This window comes from Zerene cesonia, chromosome 3 (assembly GCF_012273895.1).
Source record: "Zerene cesonia ecotype Mississippi chromosome 3, Zerene_cesonia_1.1, whole genome shotgun sequence".
Lineage (NCBI taxonomy): Eukaryota > Metazoa > Arthropoda > Insecta > Lepidoptera > Pieridae > Zerene > Zerene cesonia.
In genome coordinates, this window is record NC_052104.1 from 3,715,500 (window position 1) to 3,739,014 (window position 23,515).

General features: G+C 30.7%; 4 protein-coding genes across 4 annotated transcripts; 3 read left to right on the forward strand and 1 right to left on the reverse strand.

The window, feature by feature from the left end:
• The first annotated feature begins 452 nt into the window (after positions 1–452).
• LOC119839162 (protein PFF0380w-like) lies at positions 453–7,766 on the forward strand. Its single transcript, XM_038365367.1, has 14 exons — positions 453–567; positions 645–992; positions 1,374–1,793; positions 1,861–2,209; positions 2,285–3,151; positions 3,318–4,352; positions 4,434–4,513; positions 4,578–4,751; positions 4,867–5,008; positions 5,127–5,320; positions 5,597–5,716; positions 5,814–5,975; positions 6,059–6,132; positions 7,610–7,766. The coding sequence occupies exons 1-14, from the start codon at positions 484–486 to the stop codon at positions 7,668–7,670; spliced, it is 4,110 nt and encodes a 1,369-aa protein (XP_038221295.1). The 5' UTR covers positions 453–483; the 3' UTR covers positions 7,671–7,766.
• A 1,106-nt stretch (positions 7,767–8,872) lies between these two features.
• On the forward strand, positions 8,873–11,914 carry LOC119836632 (pre-mRNA-splicing factor 18). The gene is made up of 8 exons (XM_038362018.1): positions 8,873–9,009; positions 9,117–9,212; positions 9,291–9,414; positions 9,652–9,824; positions 10,223–10,303; positions 10,488–10,622; positions 11,236–11,448; positions 11,662–11,914. The coding sequence occupies exons 2-8, from the start codon at positions 9,150–9,152 to the stop codon at positions 11,899–11,901; spliced, it is 1,029 nt and encodes a 342-aa protein (XP_038217946.1). The 5' UTR covers positions 8,873–9,009; positions 9,117–9,149; the 3' UTR covers positions 11,902–11,914.
• A 1,661-nt stretch (positions 11,915–13,575) lies between these two features.
• Positions 13,576–20,448, forward strand: LOC119836621 (DNA helicase MCM9-like). Its single transcript, XM_038362007.1, has 12 exons — positions 13,576–13,802; positions 13,893–14,164; positions 14,250–14,479; positions 14,798–14,904; positions 15,283–15,502; positions 15,999–16,161; positions 16,294–16,403; positions 17,019–17,165; positions 17,805–17,929; positions 18,248–18,377; positions 18,484–18,629; positions 19,037–20,448. The coding sequence occupies exons 1-12, from the start codon at positions 13,708–13,710 to the stop codon at positions 20,190–20,192; spliced, it is 2,901 nt and encodes a 966-aa protein (XP_038217935.1). The 5' UTR covers positions 13,576–13,707; the 3' UTR covers positions 20,193–20,448.
• A 49-nt stretch (positions 20,449–20,497) lies between these two features.
• On the reverse strand, positions 20,498–21,852 carry LOC119836642 (mitochondrial transcription rescue factor 1). Its single transcript, XM_038362030.1, has 4 exons — positions 21,574–21,852; positions 21,160–21,302; positions 20,992–21,064; positions 20,498–20,912 (listed from the first exon to the last, which is right to left on the reverse strand). Exons 1-4 carry the CDS (start codon positions 21,745–21,747, stop codon positions 20,709–20,711), a joined length of 594 nt encoding a protein of 197 aa, XP_038217958.1. The 5' UTR covers positions 21,748–21,852; the 3' UTR covers positions 20,498–20,708.
• Positions 21,853–23,515: the final 1,663 nt, after the last annotated feature.

Consider the following 23,515-nt stretch of genomic DNA (forward strand, 5'->3'; position numbering starts at 1 on the left):
TAAATATTATTAGGTTTTAAATATTGTACAAAATGATACTTATGTATCTTGTTAGAAGTGAAAAATAATGTCTGATATGTGGTAGCCCTGCATCCACAGAGTACGTAATTAGAAAACTGCAAAGTGCAAACTGCAAAATACAAAGCAGAGTAGTACAATAATACGATAAAATCTGTAAACAATTATCAAAAAATTCTGAGAAATAATATTTGTGATTGTGACTTGCGTGTGCATGTGGTTGATTTAAAATTATTCATATCTCAAAATATGTATGTATGAAGAAAAAATTTAAAACACAATACAATTTTAAACATAAATTATCGAAAAGGCTAGGCAAGTATTGTACCTGCTTGTTACATGGTTGTAATGTTTTGTTTTTTGATTGCCTTTTGTTTTTTTTTTCTCTTTAATGAAGATAAGTTTTTTTTATGCAGTTAATAGTTTAAAAATAGTTTTTGTTTCATAAAATAACATGTTGAAAAAATGATAAAAATACCAACGGACGTTCAATCTGTTATACACGCTGCTTATCATATAAATAGTTTTAGAAGAGCTGTTGAAGAATTGGTTGAAACAATATTACTTAATTAGAACAATAATTGTACCTAATACTAACGGTTAAACTTTTTTCATCTGTATTTCAGGTGTATAATTCTCTGGATGCAAATTCCACTTCAATTGCAGTTAGAGTAGATATACAGGAAAGTTTAATACAAGTTATTGACAATGGATGTGGAATCAAAGGGAATGACTTCAATTTACTTGGACAAAAGTATTCATCTAGTAAATTTGTTGATATATTTGGTTTGAAAAGTATTCCACACTTGTATGGATATTGTGGTGTATCACTTGCAACAATTATTGATGTTAGCCATGACGTTAAAATAATTTCAAGATATCTAAACTCACAGGAAACATGGATGAAAATATTCTGCCAGGGAGAATGCAAAAAGATAACTAAAACAACTTTAAGACCAGCTAGAGGCACTACAGTAAGTCAATGTGTCCAATATAAAAATAATATGTACACAATAATAATAATAAGGCTTTTTGATAATATTATTTGTTATTAATAACATTATGTTTCATGGTGTTGCAACTATTATTGCATAAGAGATTAATATTTATATTGTAAAGACTCCACTTTGCATCAAACTTACCCTATCATTATTAAATTTAAATTATAATTTTGTTACTGAAACAACGCTTTCAATTTTGGATAATATATATATATTATAGCTAATCCTAATTTGCATACCAACATTTAAAAACAAGTCAAAAAACTGCATAAATCACAAAAATAAGTGAAAATTAATTTTAATAAAAATCATGTTTGAATTCAGTATGTTGTGAATATATGTTTTTGGTTTAAGGTTGAAATCAAAGGTTTTCTATATAATTTGAATATACAAAGAAAAGCCATTGAAACTTGTAATGAAATGCTTGCTATTAAAACTTTATTAGAACAGCTATCATTGGTTCATGTGAATGTGTCATTTAGTCTAAGAGACGATGGAAGAAATGAAATTATGTTCCAAATACATAAAAACAGAGATCTTTGTTCAACCATTTCATCTTTATTTAACATTTCACCAATAGAGTTACAAGAGTTGAAAATAGAAAAGAAAGACTACAAAGTAAAAGCTTTGATAGGAAAGGGAAATATGGACTTCAAAAAGTACCAGTGGATTTTTTTAAATAGAAAATTTATATTCAGAAGCAAAATTCATCAAATAATGAATAAACACTTAAAGAAATCTTTGTATATTCAACATATCAAACCTATTAAGAAGGTAGGATTTTAATAAACAACAATTCTTTTAGTGCTGTGTGAATTATTAAATTAATTATTAATTTCAGCTTCGTGTTATTGATAATGAAACATACAATGAAGATTTACCTCTGTATTTCCTTTTTATATCATGTCCATACTTTGACTATGACATAAACTATAACTTGAGAAAAACAAGTGTTGAATTTAAGAACTGGGACAAAATAATAAATATACTGCAAAAATTGGCTCAATGTTACTGTGGAGAAATAAAACTCAAAGAAGTAACTAAACAAAATTTGAATAATAATCATAGGGATCAAAACATAACAAAAAATGATGTATCTAAAACTAGAGAAGAAGTTAAAAAAATTATCAACAGAATACTAATGAATCAAAAGAAAAAAAATGTGTTAGATATGCAAAATGGAATTAAAGGTCTCTTCTTATATTTTTATTGTAATTAATTAACGCAATGTAAATATAGTGATAATATGTAGATTTTTTTATCAGGAATAAACATTAAGAGACAAAGAAAACAGAATAGAAGAAAAATTTTAAAAAGTAAGCATCAATTCAATACCAAAGGTAAACTATTGTTTCTGAATAAAGAAAATATTGAAAAACTAACAATTCCCAATGAAAAGAAAAATAGGCTAACAAAATGTCAATCAAACAGAAATTATTTTATGAAACCATGTCAAAATACAGTGGAAAAAATATGGAATGATGAATCAAACATTAGTGAAATTATATTGAATAATGATAGTGTGACTTCAGGTTCCAAACACGATTTCTGTAAATCAAATAAACCAGGAAAAAAGAAAAAGATGTTAAAAAATAATATCTTTATTAAAAGTGAAGGACCTGCTTCAACTAAAATACAATTGGTTCAAAATGATGAAAAGAACAATCATAATCATCAAGACTCAAACTATGCAAATAATAATAAAAATATTAAAGCTGATAATGTGAAATATATTCTTGGTAATGACACAATAAATAAGGCTTTACATCCTCCTGGCAGCTTGAGAGAAAAACATGAATTGTTTACAAAGTCTAGTAGAAAGGTGCATATAAATAAAAAAGCAAGGGTTCAAAAAGAATTTAATTTTAATGAAAATGAATGTAAATCAAACATTAAAAATAAACCCAATGACCACAAAATAGGTTTATATGATAATGAAGTAAAAAAAAATATGGAGAACTTAGATACATGTGGTTTTAATAAAGATAAAACATATCAAAATTTAGTTCTGTCTTCACATGACCTTGTACAAACAATTTTGGAAGACAAAACCAACAACATAAGAAAAATTGATCTCCAATGTCATGATGTTAGTACAAACACACAACCACATACATTCACTTTTTATCCAGGTTAGCTTTTACAAATTAATATAGTAGTACATTCGTTTTAATTTTATACTAGATGGTGCCCGCCAGTTCGTTCGCGTGAACTTTGAACTTTTTTATATCTTATGTACAGACACAGTTGTTTTACTGTTTTTTATTATATGCGTCGATTGATTTTAATTTTATTGTAATTTTTTAGAACAAGTTTTTGAGAGTATTAATAGCAATGTCATTTCCGCCAAATTAACATATGAAAGTCACAAACATTATAATTTGAATACGGAGATATATGGAAAGAAATATAACAGTAATCAACCTTACAATAACAAGGTTTCTAAGGATCTGTTTACTTTAAAAAGTCGAATACCGTTTAATTTAAGAAATGTTGCTTTTAAAACGAAAAAATTCAACAAATTAAAAAAAGCATCATTTTTAAACACTTTAAAAACGAACCTTAATGATTCTATTTATACTATACAAATGTCAAATAGTGTAAGTAATTTTAATTGCAAATTGAATAACAAGTGTAATACAACAAATTTGTATGCTGATCATAATAATAGATCGATTGAAGGATCTTATAAGGACGAAATTAAATCAATGTATGATAAAACATATACTATTGAAAACTATGTTTCACAAGACCAACACGATGTGAATAAAAATATAAGCCTCAAATATGATATAACATATTCCATACAATTATCGAAAAATGTAATTTATACACCAAATGAAAATTGTGATCCAAACAATTATTTTATAAAAAGATCTGAAATGTTTAATAATAATGAGATGGATGCTTCGTCAAGTAACAAAAAAGCCAATCAAACATTTAATAACGAAACTAACGAAGAAATAAAATCAATCCAGAATTCAAAGAGAAGTTTAGAAAATGTGGATCCTTTAAACTTTTGTGAAACAATTATCGATTCTATCGCTGAAATTCACGGACCTAAATTAGATAATGGCGCCATAAGTAATGATAGTCTCTTTAATGTATGTACAAATTTTCAAGATAGTAAAAAAGAAGAAAATGAAATTACTAATGTAACTTCCCATCACTTTAATTCTCTGCACACAGAAGAAATAAATAAAATATTTCTAGATACATTTGATTTAGATTTTTCAAAAAATGAAAATCATGAAATTATTTCTGAAGTCCCAAAGTCCTCAAAAAATTTAGAAGATTTTAATATTCAGGGTCGACATACATTTATGCCTAAAGGTAATACAAAATAGCTTTAGGATAATATTAATTCCAAAATGAAGGATTTCATTAGTATTAATTAATTTTATACGTTTTTAGGTATGTCGCCTATTATAAATAATTTTAACGAAAAACTGTTCAACATATGCAGTACAATAGAGGATGACTATTATGAAGATGTGAGTGTACTTGTTTTTTAATGAGCATACTTGTGTCGTAAACTAAAGAGACATGTATTTTCAGGTAATCTATAAAAAATTCGCAGAGTCGGTAGTTGAAACGGCGCGAGTGTTTGAACCAAAAATTCAAAATGTCAACGAAATTAAAACTTCATCGGATATGAATAAAGTTAATAATAATGTTATAAAAGATAATGCGGATTTGATATTTGATGCTAAATCTTTAAAACATGCTAAGGTATTTTTTTCACATTATTTTTTATAGTTGTATCTATTATTGATTTAAATTAAAGACGCATTTAATGTAAATGCAAGTAAAATTCCTTGTTTAAACGATCGAAATATGTTATTAGGTATTGGGCCAAGTTGACTGTAAATTTATTGCTACAATCACACACGGAAAGATAACATCGAGTAACACATATTCAGATTTCCTTGTGCTTTTTGACCAGCATGCGGTTCATGAGAGAATTCGTCTTGAGAAAAATTTATTAGGTGAATTAAATTGTTATTACTAGTTAGTAGAATATAATTTTACATTATATTCATAATTGACATTTTTTTAAATTTCGTAAAATTTTTCACCCATTAAATTGTACATCGCAATATTTAGATTATTTTGATGGTATTACTTGGAAGAGTGTAACAATAGAAGGCATCAGTTTGAAATTGACTAAAGATGATGCCGTCTTTCTCCATAACTATAAAGATAAGTTATCTGCATTCGGTCTACATTGGACTGTTACTGATAGTATAATAACTTTGTATGGAATTCCACAAGCTATTTTCGGAAAAATTGGCAGACAGGTAATTTTACCTTCCATCTATTAGGGTAGTGTTGTTTCAAAGACTACCAATAACCATAGGTACCTACGACCATATAGAAATGTATTTGCAATTTTAGAGTTAGTTAAACTTGGCATTGCAATATCATCCTTGTTTATCTGTTAGTGACTTTGCGTCCATGCATACTGTTAATGGAGTTAGTAAGCTAATTATCACAGTCCATCTTACACACGAAAATTAAGTACCAATTGAAGTAAAGTGTTCCCATATTTTTTTTACGAATGTAATTTTTTTAAGGTTGATGTTGTATTGAAGGCTACTAAAAATTTACTCGCTGAACTAATGGATGCGCTTAAATATCTAAAAGGCAATTTACCCCTATACCCTCAAACTATAATGAATCTCGTTTTCAGTGAGGTGAGCATTCTACTGAAATATTAACATGTAAAAATTTTGTTGCAATGTGTGGATTCTATATATACCTAATCTATTCTTTTCTCGGTTACACTTGCAGGCTTGTAGATATGCGATCATGTTCGGAGATAAGCTATCCAAACGTAGTTGCGTTGAATTATTAGAATCTCTAGCAGAATGCAAAACTCCGTTTCAGTGCGCTCATGGCAGACCAGTGATGGCCGTAATAATGGAAATGAAAGGAAATGTGCCAAAATATAATGTATGAAGCCTGCATAGTACCAATAATAGTTATTCTTTTATATATTTATCAATTAAATATGTTTATTACTTGTTCGTTTTCAGATAAGTATGAAGAAGGTAAAATTATATAAAAGCAACAAAAAAGGAGAAGAGCAGCAAATTCAAAAAATTACAAAGTAAAAATAAATTATTTTTATTCATGTGTGAAATTTACGTCCAAAAAATATAGATATATTTGTTATAAAATATTATATTCTAAACTAGAAAATATTATGTGCTGTTATATCATTGACGTACAATACACAACTAGGCTCACAGTCACACCACAAAAATTGGCCGAAGCAAAACTCTACCTACGTGTATATACTTTAGACAGAGTCTTCTTTGCTTATATTTTAATTATTTTATTGCGAATCTAGTTGTTTACTGTACGTCAATTTTATATTTACAGCCAACCAATGTTTTTGCATTATATACCCAAACATAACGTACAAATTTTTATAAATCAAAAATAAAAACTTTACATTTAAAGTTCATTACGGCAAAATTTCTTACTAGATTTGTCCATAACATCCTCAATCCAGTCAATGTAGAAGTTAATACGAGTATGTACATCTGGAAAACCACTTCCACATGGTATTCCCCAAGATACTAATCCCACTAATTTATTGTTTTTTATTAAAGGGCCGCCCGAATCTCCCTGAAATTAAACAATAACATAAATATTCATATTTCATAAGTATAAAATACATAGAATTATAAGATGTAGGTATACGTACATGACAAGTGCCTTCCCCGATTCTTGTAAATGTGCAAAACATAGTATCGAAGACTTTTCTGGCATATCGCATAGCAAATCTGCACGTTTCTTGGTTAAAGACGGGTAGTTGCAATTTTTGCATTTTGCGACTGGATGACCCTTTCGGCTTAAAAAAATTCATGAAACTTATTATTCAAATTAAAATTTTCGTTTTTTGTTATTTTTAAAATTAACTTTTTTGTTTCACGTTTCTCTGCCCACTACTTAATTATGGTTATTTTAAATATAGTACGATGAATTTTTAATAATACAGAAAAGTATAATAACCTACTGACAGCAGTGAATTATACATAATATTATGCAAGAAAAAAATAATGTAGGACGGCATTTCCAAATGTTATTTCCATATACGAGAGTTGTGTACGAAAGTTTGCAAATGGGCGACTCGGGGGAATTCCGTTACCGTACTCGTAGCTGTAGGGTTGCATGTGGGCAAAATAAATACACGGGTCCCGAGCTGGAAGTGGCCCCCATCGCTACACTAAATATAAGTTATAGTCTCATTACATAATACATTGTAGAACTTCTACAACAAAGCGCCTCCAACAGCAATTAGCGTATTTGGCATTTTTTGAATTTGTATTGTTAAAAAAATGATTATATTCTACGCGGACAAATCTGAGGAAATGTTGGACCGATTTAAAAAATTCTTTCACCGGTATCTTGCCCGCTGAGTGCTGCCATGTTTTGTGCACTACGAGCTAAGCTGTGGCGAACTAAGAAATAAATATAAGAATAAAAATAACCTCCTCAGCACCGAACCCTGTTACAATTACAATATCATTTTCTTGTAATTCATCATTGTCCATTCGTAACATATCAACGTGTTGCAGGTCCAATAATGTGGATACTTTTATAACTGCGATATCATGTAATCGCAGCGAGGAATTGTAGTCATCGTGTATATAAATATCCTCTACACTATATTGAAGACCACCAATATCCAAATTTGCAGTACCAACAACAACTTTTACAAGACGTGGATGGGTCCTGAAAAAATTATTATAGTAGAAGCGAAAGCGAATAATTCTCACAGTTTTTTATATTTATATACTCATCATACGTTGTTTTACCTATTCAATCAGTTAAGCCAGTTATAGCCACATAAGGTAATAATATATTTTCGTTTAATTGTAACATCGAGAAAATAGTTTATTAACCGTAAATTTAAAAATTTAACGGTAACTGGATGTTGCGCTAAAGGCTGCACACTTAAACACATATAAAATAGATCATACTTACCCAACCAAACAATGGGCTGCAGTTACAATATGCCTGTGTGAAATAACTGCTCCACCACAAACGTGATAGCCGGTTAGGTTTTGTAAAGAAGCATGAAATTTACCAAATCCTGGTTGAACACTGTCGCCACCCACTATTCTTGAATCGCCCAAAACGAAGATATCTAAATATATATGAATAAAATTATACGTAAGTAAAATATTTGCTATTATTTTACTTCCATTCTATCATAGCTTGTTAATGCAACCTTTTATTTGAAATAAGGAAAACAAAATTATCCAAGTGCTAATCATTGTAAGGAGGTATTGATTGGAGAATAAACACACAAATACTGCATTTATCTTAGTTTTACTATTTAAGTAGCACATTTAATGATTAGATCTTTATTATTTTTATCGGAGTTCTACTCAGTAGATCAATATCACGAAGATTATTGGAAGATACTAGATAAAAAATAATTAATTTAAATACCTAAATGTTTTGTTATTCTCGTTTGTTGTGGTGATGAAAACAAATTAAAGTTCCCTTAGTCTCTGCCTGACCTCTGAAAATTTTATAGCACTTTTAATCTTTATGATTTTTTATCTACTGCATGGTGCATAGAATATACAATTCTGGTAATGTATTTTAAAGTAATAAAAAAAATTCATCTTTATTGAATTAGAGCACAGAGCGCAAAGCTGAATTATGCTATAGGTATACTATACCAATTATGTAGCTTTTTTTTATTGTCTGTGATACATCTTACTACATCTTATAGCAATGGTGCACGGTCAGCCGTTAACAGTTGGCTCATGGCTGTACGTAATAACTAGTTTTAATCTGTGGATTATTATTCATTATACTGTGTACTGCAGATGGCAGCTCGTTAGAAAATGACAGAATCAGATAGCTGTCAGTTCAAACGTATGTGAGTGTATAAGTCGAAAGCCGCGATGAGCTTAGATATCGAAAAAATATTTTATATGAATAACCTAATCCAATATTCCTAGTATGTGCTGATTTTTAAAAAAATAAACGATAAAAAATTACAGCCCAATGGGTATAATAGATGTATAATGCTTTGTTAAACTTTGTTTACGAGGATTGTTGTTACAGTTTTTGTCGAAAAAAATAAAAAGAAAAACAAAAATGAATGTATTGAAGGCAGAGATAGAACGTAAGAGAAAACTGTTGGAAGAGAAAAATATTTTGGTAAGGTTTGAGCGTTCGCCACATTGTAAATTGAACATTGTTGGTGTCGTTTCTTATTATAATTACTTTTAATTTTAGAACACTTCGAAAAAATACTTCAAACGTGGTGATCTTCTGGCTAAAGAACAGGAAGAGTACATGAAGAAGTATGGTCCACAGAAAAACAGCGAGGATGATCACAAAGAAGTGGAATCTGTAAAAGGTAAAAATGAATAGTAAATTTAAGCTACTACCTTTCCGTCTGTGGCTTCGTCTGTGTTGCCTAAACATTCACATATTATATACTGAAACGTTCCATCCTATATCACTCACTATATTCATTGGAGAATACTGAATTAAAATTGGTGCTTTGTTGAGTTTATTGTGAATATACAGACAGACCCAGCAGATGTCATCTATGTTTCATTAGAATGTTCCCTTTGATTCATTTAAATTTCAGTAAAAACTCAGGAGGCCGATACGCAACAAAGTGAAAATGCTGCATTGCCAAGGGCAGAGGTTATCAAAAGATTAAGGGAACGTGGACATCCTATTACTTTGTTTGGGGAATTGGAAGTACAATCATTTAAAAGATTACGAAGGATTGAGATTCAGGAACCTGAAGCAAATAAGGTATGAATATGACAATTACAATTAGAATAAAAAAATGTTTGCAGGGGTGTCTCATTAAACTGACTTTGTTATTTTTACACTGATATTATATCACATTATGATACTAATCACACTAATCACACTAATGTTATAAATGTGAAAGTTTGTTTAGAAGTTTGTCTGCCAATCACGCTGAAACGGCTACATGGATTTTGATGGAATTTGGTATATAGGCAGATTCTGAGCTGACTTGGGTTATAGTTTACTTTTTTATCCCAATTAAATGCTCCCTTGGTATAGGATAAGGATACATAGAATAATAGGAATCTTGATATCCGGGCGGAGCTGGGACATGCATCTTTTATTATTTAAAATGATTTTGTATTGTGATATTAATTATTTTTCATGTTATATTTCAGGGATTCAGAAATGATTTTCAAGAAGCTATGGACAAAGTGGATGAGGCATATTTAAATGAGATTCTTGCACTGGGCACTCAGGTTAGTAATGTTATTATTTTGATTTAGCATTAGGTTTAATATGTTCTATATTTTTTTAACTTGGGATTTTTTCTTAAGGTTGATGGTATGCGTTTTCATTCCCAACTTGTTGCTGTTGCCATAATTTCACTACTCAATAGTTTCTTATAAAAATTAAAAAAATATATATTAAATTGTGTTTTAGACTGATAGTGAAAAGGCACACAAGGAAGATGATTTAGATGATTCTATTACCTATGAAACTATACAAGAGATGGCCAAAACAATGGGACAAGGTGACAGAATCCATGATATGAATGTTATAATGACTTTGCTACAAGTAAGTTTATAGACATAGAAAGTTTTTTATTATTATACTATTTTAACTATGCTACAGTGTATTGTACTAGCAAGGATACCATGTCCATTTTGCTATTATATTTATTTTTAATATGAGGGAATATAGAAAGTATGAGATGATTGTAATGTAAGTAGCACTTGATGAAAAAAGAAGAAAATCTTAGGAATACCTTGCAACGGTTACCTAAAATTAATCTATCAAATTATATAAATTATACATACAAAAAAAGCAGTTTGGCTCAGTGGTGAGGACCTCGGACTTTAATATCGGGGTTATATTGCCTCGCCCCTGGCCCGGTATTCAGGGTTCGATACCGGGCGAGAGTGCAGGAAACAAATTAATTTTTACAATTTATCTGCACATGTGGATAACATCACCTCTTCAAACGGTGAAGGAAAACATGGTGAGGAAATCGGCATATCGAAGAATCAAAACTTCGACGACATCTACGAACCCGCACTTGGCCAGCGTGGATTATGACCTAAACCCTCATAGGAGGCCTGTGTCCCAGCAGTAGGAACATATTTGAGCTGCTGGTGATGATGATGATGGTGATGATTCATATTAACAGCTTCTTTAACTTATTTTGCAGTTCTTATTAAACATATGGGGACAACAACTCAACTCTGCAACTGCTGCTGAAAAAACATCAACCAAACACAAAATGGCTAGAGCAACATACACTCAGACACAAGTATATTTAAAGCCATTAATGCGCAAACTGAAAAAGAAAAATTTACCAGAAGACATATGTGACAGTTTAATGGAAATTACCAAACATCTGTTAGAAAGGAACTACATAATGGTAATTTTTTTGTATATAGTTTATATTAATATGAGATACATTTCTGATTGGCTTAATTCTTTTTTTATTCTATTACAAAAATTAAAGATTTCTCTTCAGAATTAAAGATATAAAAACCACAGAAAATTAAGATTTCAAGTAGATAAATATCTCAAAATAATTTTAGTGTAATAAGTAAAAACATTGATTGCTAATAATATACATTGTTTTCAGGCAAGTGATGCATATCTTCAAATGGCTATTGGCAATGCCCCTTGGCCTATAGGAGTGACTATGGTTGGTATACACGCCCGTACAGGTCGAGAAAAGATTTTCTCGAAAAATGTTGCTCACGTAATGAACGACGAAACGCAACGAAAATATATACAAGCATTGAAAAGGCTAATGACAAAGTGTCAAGAGTACTTCCCAACAGATCCATCTCGTTGTGTTGAATATACTAAGATAAAATAAATATTTTTTTGTATCTGATTTTTCTTAAATATAAACCTTCTCCCAACTATAATAAATAAAAGTAGGATTATACTTTAATTCAACCATAACAAACCATATTATAATCACTGCCTGGATATTTTAATGGCAATGATGGTATTGTAAAAAAAAACAATTATGATTGTTTTGATTTTTGACATGAAACAACGTAAAAGTAGACACCAACAAATTAAAATAAGTACCATGATGGTTTAGGTGTTACTGTGTCAGTAAACAGGCCCATTACAAATTGTCAGCAGTAGCTCGGTGGTAAGGACGTCGGGACTTTAATATGAAAGTTGGGGATTCGATACCTAATGAGCTTATAACGATGCTCTACAACGAACCAACAACTGCTGCTCAAAACGGTGAAGGAAAACATTTTTTCTTCACCGATTTCATAGTGAGGAAACCGCCATGCATAAGAATCAAAAGTTTGACTTGAATAGCGTGGTGGATTATGGCCTAAACCCTCATAGAGAGCCTGTGTCCCTACTGTAGGAACTTAATAAATGGGCTGATGACGGTGAACGAATTATTTGTCTGTTTCGTTTCGACAAATCCCCACTAATATTATAAATGCGAAAGTAACTCTGTCTGTCTGTCTGTCTGTTACGCTTTCACGCCTAAGCCACTGAACCGATTTCCATGAAATTTGGTATGAAGATAGAACTGATCTTAGGAAAGGACATAGGATACTTTTTATCGCGAAAAAAGGGTAGAAGGGATTGAAATAGGGGATGAAAGCGATATAACCGAATTCCACGCGGGTGAAACCGCGAGCGGAAAGCTAGTTGATAATAATAATTAAAAAAACTTTATCGTAGTAACGTGACTTAGGAAGTTAGTATCATAATTTAGGTGATATATTTAGAATAAAGTCAATCGGTTTTTTCAACCGGTCGATGTTTAACTTAAAATCAACGGCCTTGTGAACCGACCAAAGATAGGTCATAGGACCAATAGCGATAGCACAGAATATTAAGTATGGCGACAGGTACACCGCACACTACTTAGTACAGTCCCGTCTATTTATATTAATATTTTGAAGTGAAAACTTTTTTAGGCGCGTTGAGCGTTTTGGTAGAGGGTAAAATCCTCGGTTCGCGTCACCGACATGCTAATGATAATTTTTTCAACCACTTTGTATTTATATTTTGTTCATGATTTGTTTAACCCATCATATGTAACTAAAAAATAAAACATAAAAAATTTCATATAATTTTTGCATATAGTTTTAATTACTCTCAACTTAATAGTTCCGTTTTCACTATTATCGGCAGTCCCACGACTGCTACTGTTTTTTTTAATTCAATAACTTAATTTAAAGTTTCGATCAGAACAGCTATAAATAAAAAGTGCAAATTCCTTTGGCATTCCTGTAGAATATGTAAATTAATGAAATAACGCGCACTGCGGTAACCTTAGTTACTTATTATTAAACTATTTCACAGTATATGAAAATTGAGGACTAAAGGTAAATCAGAAAAAATATTAGCGCTATTGATTAATAAAAAATAAAATTTTATTTATTTAATAGTAGATAGAGACTAAAAGCCTTGATGCTTTTATCAAAATCTTCCCTACCTCAACAGAAAAAAAAAACAATTCAAACATGTTTCAACTTTCTTATAAAATAGGTATAAATACAAAGTAAAAACTAAAAACTAACATACCTCTGATTTTGGGCTTGAAATGTTCTTTTAGATTTAAATTAAATCTTTCTTACAATAGTTCCCTTCATTCAATTACATATCTAGTGAGCTTTAAATAACATTTAAGGAAAATATGATTTTAGAATATTTATTTTCTGCGCATATTCAAGATTGTGTCGATATTTTATCAGAAAATGATAATTTAACGTATTACAGTATAAATATAGAGTATGTATTGTATGTTTAATTGTCATATTTTAAATAAAAATTAAAATATTAATAAAAATGATTACTTACAATAAGTAAATAAATTTTCAGTTTTTTGAAGCTCTTTGAATCATTTCCTGATATTGGTGATAAAGTATTATGTAGTCCAATAGATACTTTACCTGCTTGCAATAGAGATATCATTAAAGCGCAACAGAATTTAATAGAAAAAGAAGAATATAAAAACTTAATTGTTAAGCTGAAGCATTGCAGTCTGAAACGGAATGTACATGCAAGATTTTTTGGATTACCAGTGTGTCCTGAACTACATCGGATAATCTTCCCAAAGAATGTTGATTTGGGATGTTTTCTTAAGGTCAATGGTAAGCTTTTCATTCCCAATTTTTTTTGCTGTAGGCATAATTTAATTACTCAATAGTTTCTTTACATTTCTAAAATAAACTTCAGGAACAATTGTACGTGTGACACAAACAAAAATGCTGGAATATCAAAGGAAATATGTCTGTATGAAATGTAAATATGAGAATTTAGTAGAAGCAGATTTTGAAAATAGATATATCTTAAAGGGTCCTACTAAGTGTGGTAACACGGAGAGTAGGTGTAAATGTTCGACCTTTACACAAGTGAATATGGTATCCAGAGAATATTGTAAGGATTATCAGGAAATTAAAATACAGGTGAGATTGTTACTTGTCTCGTATTTGTATGCTTATGTTAAGTAATCAGTTGTTAATTGTAAAGATTCACTTTGTTTAAAAGTTAAAAAAAAAAAAAGTTGCACTTAATATTTTAACATCAGAAAAGACCAGTATTTACCAATTTGATCAAAGTTCTTTTTTGTTTTAGTTAAACCTTCACTAACTTCTTTTCATATAGGTTAAATGTTTATTGCCAATGCTCCTTAGCCTATAAGAGCAACTGTGGTTAGTTACCCGTAAAACTTAAGCTATTTCAGGCTGAAAAAAAATCTCATTCATACACAATCATTATTTCAGGAGCAAGTAAACAAGCTCAGTATTGGTACAATTCCGGGCTCCATGTGGGTTGTGTTAGAGGATGATTTAGTGGATTCTTGTAAGCCTGGCGATGATGTGATTATTTGGTAAGTTTTATTTACACAGGGATTGCATCTATTTAGAAACATTTAAAGTTTAAAATCAACACATTCTAGTGACTCTTCGGAGTTGAATTAGTTTAGAGTTACAATATTCACTCAATAATATTGCACATACTTGGGTAATTAGTAGTATAATTGGGTTATAATAAATTTGTACAGGTTTTCATGAACAAATAGAAATTTGAAAGTGGTAATATTGTGGCTTACGTAACCTTCACCTTGAGTTTGCAGTTACTTTGCTCAAGGGTTGTTTCACTATGTTTGCCATATATGCTGTAACTAAAATTTATTCATAAATTATTGAAATGTCTTAACCAAATGTTACATAGAACATACCATAATCATAACACTTTTATCTTTCAGTGGTACAGTTCGACGCCGATGGCGTCCATCAACTCAGACTAAACGCTCCGAAGTTGAATTGGTGTTACATGCAAATTACATAGAAGTGAGCAATGCACAAAGATCGGAAGTTATTGCTTCAGCCCCAGATGTTAAGGAATGTTTTGATGAGTTCTGGGATAAATACAAACATTGCCCTTTAAAGGGTAGAGATAAAATATTGGCATCTGTTTGCCCTCAGGTAAAGAAAGAGAACTGGTTGCTTAGCGCCATTTGAAATATCTAAAATAAAATTAAATTAAATTCTACCTGCGCTCAGCGGTTTCGCCCGCATAAGTTTGTATCCCGTACGAATATCGGGAAAAAAGTTGCCTATATGTTATTCCAGTTGTCCAGTTATCTACATCCCAAATTTCATTTCAACTGGTTCAGTAGTTTTTGCATAAAAGAGTAACAAACATCCATACATATTCATGCATCCATCCATACTTACAAACTTTCGCGTTTATAATATTAGTAGGATCTATATCCTAAGTATTATCTATATAATACTTGTTTTTTATGGTTCATTTTTTTTTAATACAGGATGAAAGCATTTTCTGCTATGCTATTGTATAGGTTTGCAGATGCATATGTTTTTGTTTAGTACATGTAATTCGTAGACATGATTGGTCATACCATAATTTTCTCTTTTATAATTTAGCATAAGAGTAAAAAATTTACTTTTTAAATTATAGGTATATGGCCTGCACCTTGTGAAACTTGCACTACTCTTAACAGTAATTACTGGGTCAAACAACATTTTAGAAAATGATGATGAAAAAAAGAACATATTAAATGATGTTAAACACATGACCCGAGTTCGTGGACAATGTCATTTGTTGCTTGTAGGTGATCCAGGTAAGTTATTTCAGGAGATTTGAAAAATTGATTTAAATAGCAATTTTGCATCTTAGGAACAGATTATGTCTACCTCTAAAGTAAATAAGGTGTTAATAGATATCCAGAATTAAACAATATAACTATCCTCAGGTACGGGAAAATCACAGCTGCTACGCGCGGGTACTGAGTTGACGCCCCGTTCAGTGTTTACCTCTGGTGCTGGCAGCACTCGGGCTGGTCTCACTTGTGCTGCTCTTAGAGTGAGTGCTTTTAATTGAAGTTTTCGTGAAAAACCAAGTGTTAATAAGGTATTGAGTTTGGTAGCAGGTGAATGCAAAAATACAAGAATTACGGAGTAAAGGTTGATATTAAGGACAATCAATTAGCAAAAGGAAGCGATACCTTTGCAGATTTTCCAGGTTTGACATCATGGTCTTGGAGGAAAAAAGCAGGAAGTTTTTAAAACTGAATGTTAGATAATCTTGTAACCAAAACATTTGGATTCTATTAGGTCGATTCTATTTAAAGGTATACAATAACCTACAAGAATAAATAAAATAGTACGTAGGCTACGTCGGTAAGTGTCGGTACTACGGATTGCCGATAATATTTCGCGTTAAGCGCTTATTAAATTTTATTAACATGAAGTCGACAGACAACGAGAGTAGAAGAATGAAGGTGAGGAAATAGATATTGAGTCTCCGGCTTGCCCGCTCACCAAAATAAACACAGTAGCATGCTACTTTTTCACGCAGATCTTATGTGGGGGAGCAAAACCGTCCTCGGTGCGAGCTGGTCTAATTCGTGTCAAAGCGTGCACGAACCACACACCCAAAACGTATTTATTTATTTTAATTTTTTTTTATTAATTTCAGGAAGATGGTGAGTGGCAGCTGGAAGCGGGTGCTTTAGTGTTGTCCGACGGCGGCGTGTGCTGTATCGATGAAATATCGCACTTGCGAGACCACGATAGAACTGCGATACACGAAGCTATGGAACAACAGACTATTTCTATTGCTAAGGTATTTTTGTCTTAAATATATATTTGTGGTATATCATATTCTTTTTTATAAATTTTTTCCAAGAGTCGAAATGGATTTTTTATGAATAAAAATTTGCTATTAATAAAATACTAGCTGCCCATGTTCCACTGGAATAATTAATAAAAAATAATAGTTTAAAAAAACTAAAAAACACGCTTTAACAAAAATCATATTTTGCAAATTGAAAAATGGAATAATTTTATCAAATTAGTGTATTGTCATCGGTCCTCAATAAATCTACAAAGTTTGAACGAAATCTGGCCGTTTAAAGTGGGTCAAAATCGCGCCCAAAGAAGTCAGTTACAAACAAACAAACATACAAACAAACATACAAACATACAGGTGAAGCTAATAAAAAGCGTGTAAAAATAAGTTATGGTAATAGTTGTAGTTCATTGTTTTAAATAGTAGATTCTGATCAAATCGTAAGATACAAGCAAAATATATCTGTATAATATTAATATACATAAATAATTATATTTTATAATGATACAATTTCTATGTATTCAGTCTTAAAAGTAGTTTTTATGTAGAAATCGTACTTTGCAACACAAGGATCATCACAGATACATCAAAAATAAGTCATATATTATCCGTTGAATGTTTCCTCTCGCACAGGCCGGTATAGTTTGTAAACTTAACACTAGATGTGCCGTCATTGCCGCTTGTAACCCAAAAGGAAATTATCAAACCGATCAACCTTTGAGTGTTAATGTTTCTCTCGGAACTCCACTGCTAAGTAGGTAATGTTTATATTACTTTTTTGCACATGAAAGATGACTAAATTATTATTATGTGTATGCAAGTTAAATTTAAAGAATAATATTAAAAAATAATTGACCTTTACCCTTTATAACTTCTCATGGTTTGCAACCAAAACCTTAAGAATTGGGCTCTGTTTTCGACCGACTTCAAAACAAGGAGGTTGTCAATTCGATATTTTTGTGTTTGTTACCTTATAGCCTTATACTGTCTTAACCAATATTAATGTTTTTTTTTAATTGTTTACTTGGGTATTAAACAATAACAGTAGTTTAAAATTGAATTTATGTGTGTTTTAGGTTTGATTTAATATTCATCTTATTGGACTCAAAAAATAAAAATTGGGATAAGCTGGTATCATCTTACATATTATTCGGTGGCGCCAATTCATCTGATTCTAAAATGAGATGGAGTATGGAGAAACTTCAGGTACAGAATTATAAAATTATCTATTATTAAATATAAGCAAAACTAAATATGAAATTTTGTTGTGGTGGTATGTAAAACTTTAAAATTCCTCTTCGTTATATTCCAGATGTACATAGGATTAATTGGCCCAAGACAAATGGAGATGACAAAATCAGCAAATACTATATTGCAGCATTATTATATGATGCAAAGGAAATCAGAGTATAGAGATCCATCTAGGACTACAGTTAGAATGCTGGACAGTCTGGTCAGGTGATAAATTGCTAACTTGAGAATGATTTCCCATACTTATATACATATTTGTTTTATTAAAAATTTCTACATAGAAGATTTTAATAATTCAATCACAAGACTATCATGTAATAAATGAAGTCCAGTGGCCCTAGTGGGGTATGGGGCAGATGATATTTATCTGTTTCACTGATCGATTTCTTTATGGACAAGTAGCTGATCAGCCTTCTGTGTCCTGCCAGACCGAGACTTTTTTTTTTGCGTACCCACCGGGATTCGATCGCAGGACCCCTCGGTTCTACGCTCACGCTTTACCCACTAAACCGAAGGGGCTGTAATATCATGTAATATTGTACCTATATTTTTTCTGTCTGATAAGTGTGTTATAAAACCTATACTTTAAATCCTTATTATTCACACTTTTTCAGATTATCGCAAGCTCATTGCCGATTAATGTACAGAAAAACAATTTTAACTGTTGACGCAATCATGGCAGTATCTCTAGTAGACATATCTATGCAAGATTGTACTTTACCTGACACAGTGGATGCATTACATTCAACATTTCAGAAATATCCAGACTATGAGTATCTGTGCATGGCAAGAAAGCTATTGACTCGTTTAAGTTTGGAAGAGATTTGGCGAGAAGAATTATTATATTACGCAAAACTACTAGAAGTAGATCACAAAACATTAGAAAATGAAATAATAAATGGGAGTAATGTACTTTTTGCTAAGTTTGATGATGTTGAAGATATTAATGTGCCTCTATCTGCCTCTGTAGTCACTAGTTCATACTTTAATAATAAAAACGAGGAAGCAATTTCCAAATCATGTGTTAATGACGAAGAAAACACCATCAATAAAAAATTAGCGAAAACGTTAATGAAACATTCTACCCTGAATAAAAATGAAAGAAAACCACCTGTTATAGAAAAAAAGGCGACAACTAAACGAAAAAGAAAAGAAGTTACAGTTGAAACAAGTGCTCAAATTTCAAATATAAAGAGAATTAAAAGGAAAAATACCAAACAGAAAAAGAGTGTTAATTCTAAAGATGAATCTGGAAGTGATAGTGAAGATGTTGATGTAAATAATATGCTTAAAGCCATTCCTAGTGTTAATGATAACTTTAATGAACTAGGGATAGATTTTAATTTTAGTTATGGTAATTTGGAAGCTCTTGATGTAGATAATGTTACAAGTAAATCATTCAATCAAGTTTCATCCAATATAAATGAAAAGCCAACAGATATAAAAATTAAAATCGAAAAGGAACACATAGAAGAGTTTGAGAAGCAAAATAATGACAATATGAAATGTAGTATTACTGGTGACATTGGGGATAAGTCAAATAAATCAGAAATTACACCTAATAAGTTGAGCAGCATAAATAAACTTCAAAAATTTACATTTGCTGGCAAATGTGATATCGATAAATTATACGAAGCTAATATGAAGAAAGAAATAGCAGACAATGTTCAGAAGAAAATATCAGACGAATCATGCAATAAAACTAAACTAGTGTCAAGTTCTCAATTGTCAATGTTTGAAAGTGATTGTGATATAGATTTAGATATATAAAATAATTTTGTTATTTATGTGAAAAATGAGATGTGGTTAATCATTATTTGCAGATGGTTATCATGTTAATAAAATAATGTTGCTGTGAGCATTAGTAGGTGAAATTAAATTTATAAAATTCAAAGAAACTGTACTTCTTTCGGTACAATCGTTATCAGCATAGAATAAACAATTAGTTCATAGTATGTCAATATGATTGTTCATAGAATTTACATTATAATAAAAATTTATGTGTACACGGTATATACTGTGTATGGGTATTATATTTATTATATATTATTTAGTGTAAATTAAATTCATGAATGTGTCTATTATTTTTTAATAATCAACATTTGTACAAAATAAAATATTCCAAATGATACTTTCTTTTCTTAATTGAGGTCTGTATTGTACAACATCCCAACTTTTTCATGAACTAAATTCCTTATGCCTCACATTGCATTATTTACATATTATGTATAGGAAAAATGGCTTGAGGTACACTAATATATTATTATACAGTTATACTTATTGTGTTTAATTTTCACTATCAGCAGTTGAAGGTTTGTAAGGGTCTTTTTCATAATTTTCTATAAGTAAATTCTTAAATCTCCTGACAGTAATCACTATTGAATCTTCCTTTGCAGTCATACTCAATACCTCTACTCTAGAGACCAATATATGGTCAGGGTTTTTTGGACTCAACCCTTTAATTACATCTATTTCATAATCCTCTCTTACCTAAAATAAATATTGTAGTATATTTGTATAGTTAATTGGAAATGCAGTTAAATAAATAAATCTATCAAAATATACTTACTGGTGTACTTTTTTTTAATATCTTTTTGCCATTTACTCTTATTTTACTTTCATAAAATAGCTCTTCAATTTTGCTGTGGACAAAAATCAGAATAAATGTTTATCATTTAAACAAAAAGTTTTAATTTTAAATTTAATTTATACACATGAATATTTTTATCATTCTTACTTCCTTGCAACACCTAATGCTGATTTCAGAACTGCATCCGTTCTAAGAGATGTAGTTGTAAGTTTCATCACTTTTGAATCTTTAGATAGCGACTGATCACCCTCATCAAATTCTTGTTCATCATCAGAATCATAGTCTTTTCTCTGAAAATATATCCAATATTATACGTTCGGTAAACATGGTAAATGCGGTTTTTGTAAGAGAATGGTATAAAATTCAACTATCAATATGTTTAAAACAAATAATTTATCTAGAATATATATTACATATTTTGTATGGCTTACTAAAACCAGAAAAAAAAAATGTAGCCAGAGAAATGTTCGGACGGCTAGTTTTAATAGAAGTTATATAAATGTGATCGAAGATGATTAGAAGGTTATAATTTTTTGCTGTTGTATTTAAGTAAATATTTACCTTTTTTGATTTGTGACGAAGTGCGCTATATGACCAAGTAGTAGGTTTTATTTGAATATTCTGAGTAGCACGTAAAGAGCAGTAGGAAGATATTTGCATAGGATTCTTATTTAATCTGGGTAAGCTAATTACATGAAATAACCTGGGAATCACTCGAGGCCACAAGGAGTTCATGTTTTATTGAACACTTTTTTATATTTATTGATACAAGCTATATGAATGTCAATAATAAATTAGATTTTCTGTAAATAATAAATATAAGCTCTGATTTCTGAAACAAATAATGACATTGACATAGGATGTCTTAGTGAGATATTTTAAATGTCAATTCCATATGATTTTGACGTCGGTTGTTACGTTTAATAATTATAGCAGATTTCATAAAGAAATTAAATCAGATATGTAATTGAACCAAATTATATTCAACTAGCGGTCCGCCCCGGCTTTGCCCGTGGTATATATGTAGCCTATATATAGCCTTCCTCAATAAGTAAAATAATTTTTCAAATCGGGCCAGTAATTCCTGGATTAGTGATTGAAAAATCAATTTATTTCCTGCACCCGCGCCTGGTCTCGAATCGCGACAAAACGATTTTGAAGTCCGAGGTTCTCACAACAGAGACACCACTGCCTTAAAGATGAAGATGGAACACGTCGTCGGGCTTTTAATTCTTGGCACAGATAACATAATATTCCGGACTAGATTCTTGCAGATACTGGTTTTCTTAGGATGTTTTCCTTCACCGTTTCGAAAAGCGATGATGGGAATAATGTACAGAAAAAATGAAAAATCCGAACCACTGACTCACTCACTATGCTACTTACATATTACAATAAACTTAAAAGAATACTGTATTTGTAAACGTAATAAATAAAAACAGAAATCCCCTTCTATACAATCACAACTACATTGACTAACAATAATAATATAGCAGTGAAAATAAACTATAATGAGTTTGGACAATAATTATGGAGTCGCTGATGGAAGGGTTAAATAGTTTTCAAAATATAGGGTTACCGTCTTAGTAATTGTCAAAAATATGATTGGTGTTAATGGTTTACTTATTTCGTATTATTCGAATCAAAATCTGAAGAATGATGTAGTAGATTCCGATCAAACAACTTCAATGAAGTAAAGTATTTCTCACAGTGGAAGGATGGAACCTGGAATTAACTTATAAAAAATGCGATATACCTCGGTCATTAATTCTGACCCTTTATAATATTAGATATAATATTAATAATACACACCATGCAGTTTAAATCAACAGCCCTCAGAATAGTGCATAGGTACTTTATCTTCTCACATTATACACGGTATGTCGCTTAGTAACATGTGGACACATGTCTCGAATTCGAAACGATCTTTTTATTTTCGTATCCGATTATGTCCACGGTGACTTCAAAGGGTTTTTTAATTTGACACACTTTATGGCTCTGTCTCAACGTTTGATAACCGTGGGTGGAAGGCGTCTCAAGATCGCTTTCATTAAATAACAAAGGGATATTAACGTCCTCGCTACTGATATTTTTATATTACCTCAGAAACGTTAACCCGGTATGTTTAAAATAAATAAGTAAACTATGGCCAAAGAAAGTCTGAGTACAAGATCCAAATGTGTTTTATGTTAATGATCTTGGATCCACCTTTCCTTTATAACAAAAAAGAGAAACATTTAATATTCTATAAAACTAACTTTTTACAAAACACGAAAGTATACGATTTTTAGTCTGATTTTATTGCCATTCTTAAAAATATCTTGCTTTACAAGTGATTTAGATCGACATCCTTCACTTTAACGGTCCGCACCAGCTTCTCTGGGATCATGTTGTACATATCAATTTTTACATCAGTCTATCATCAGGCGATGTGGCAGAGTGCATTGGTGCGACCACTTCCAAAGAAAAGTAATCCCACATCTGTTACAGATTTACGGCCTAT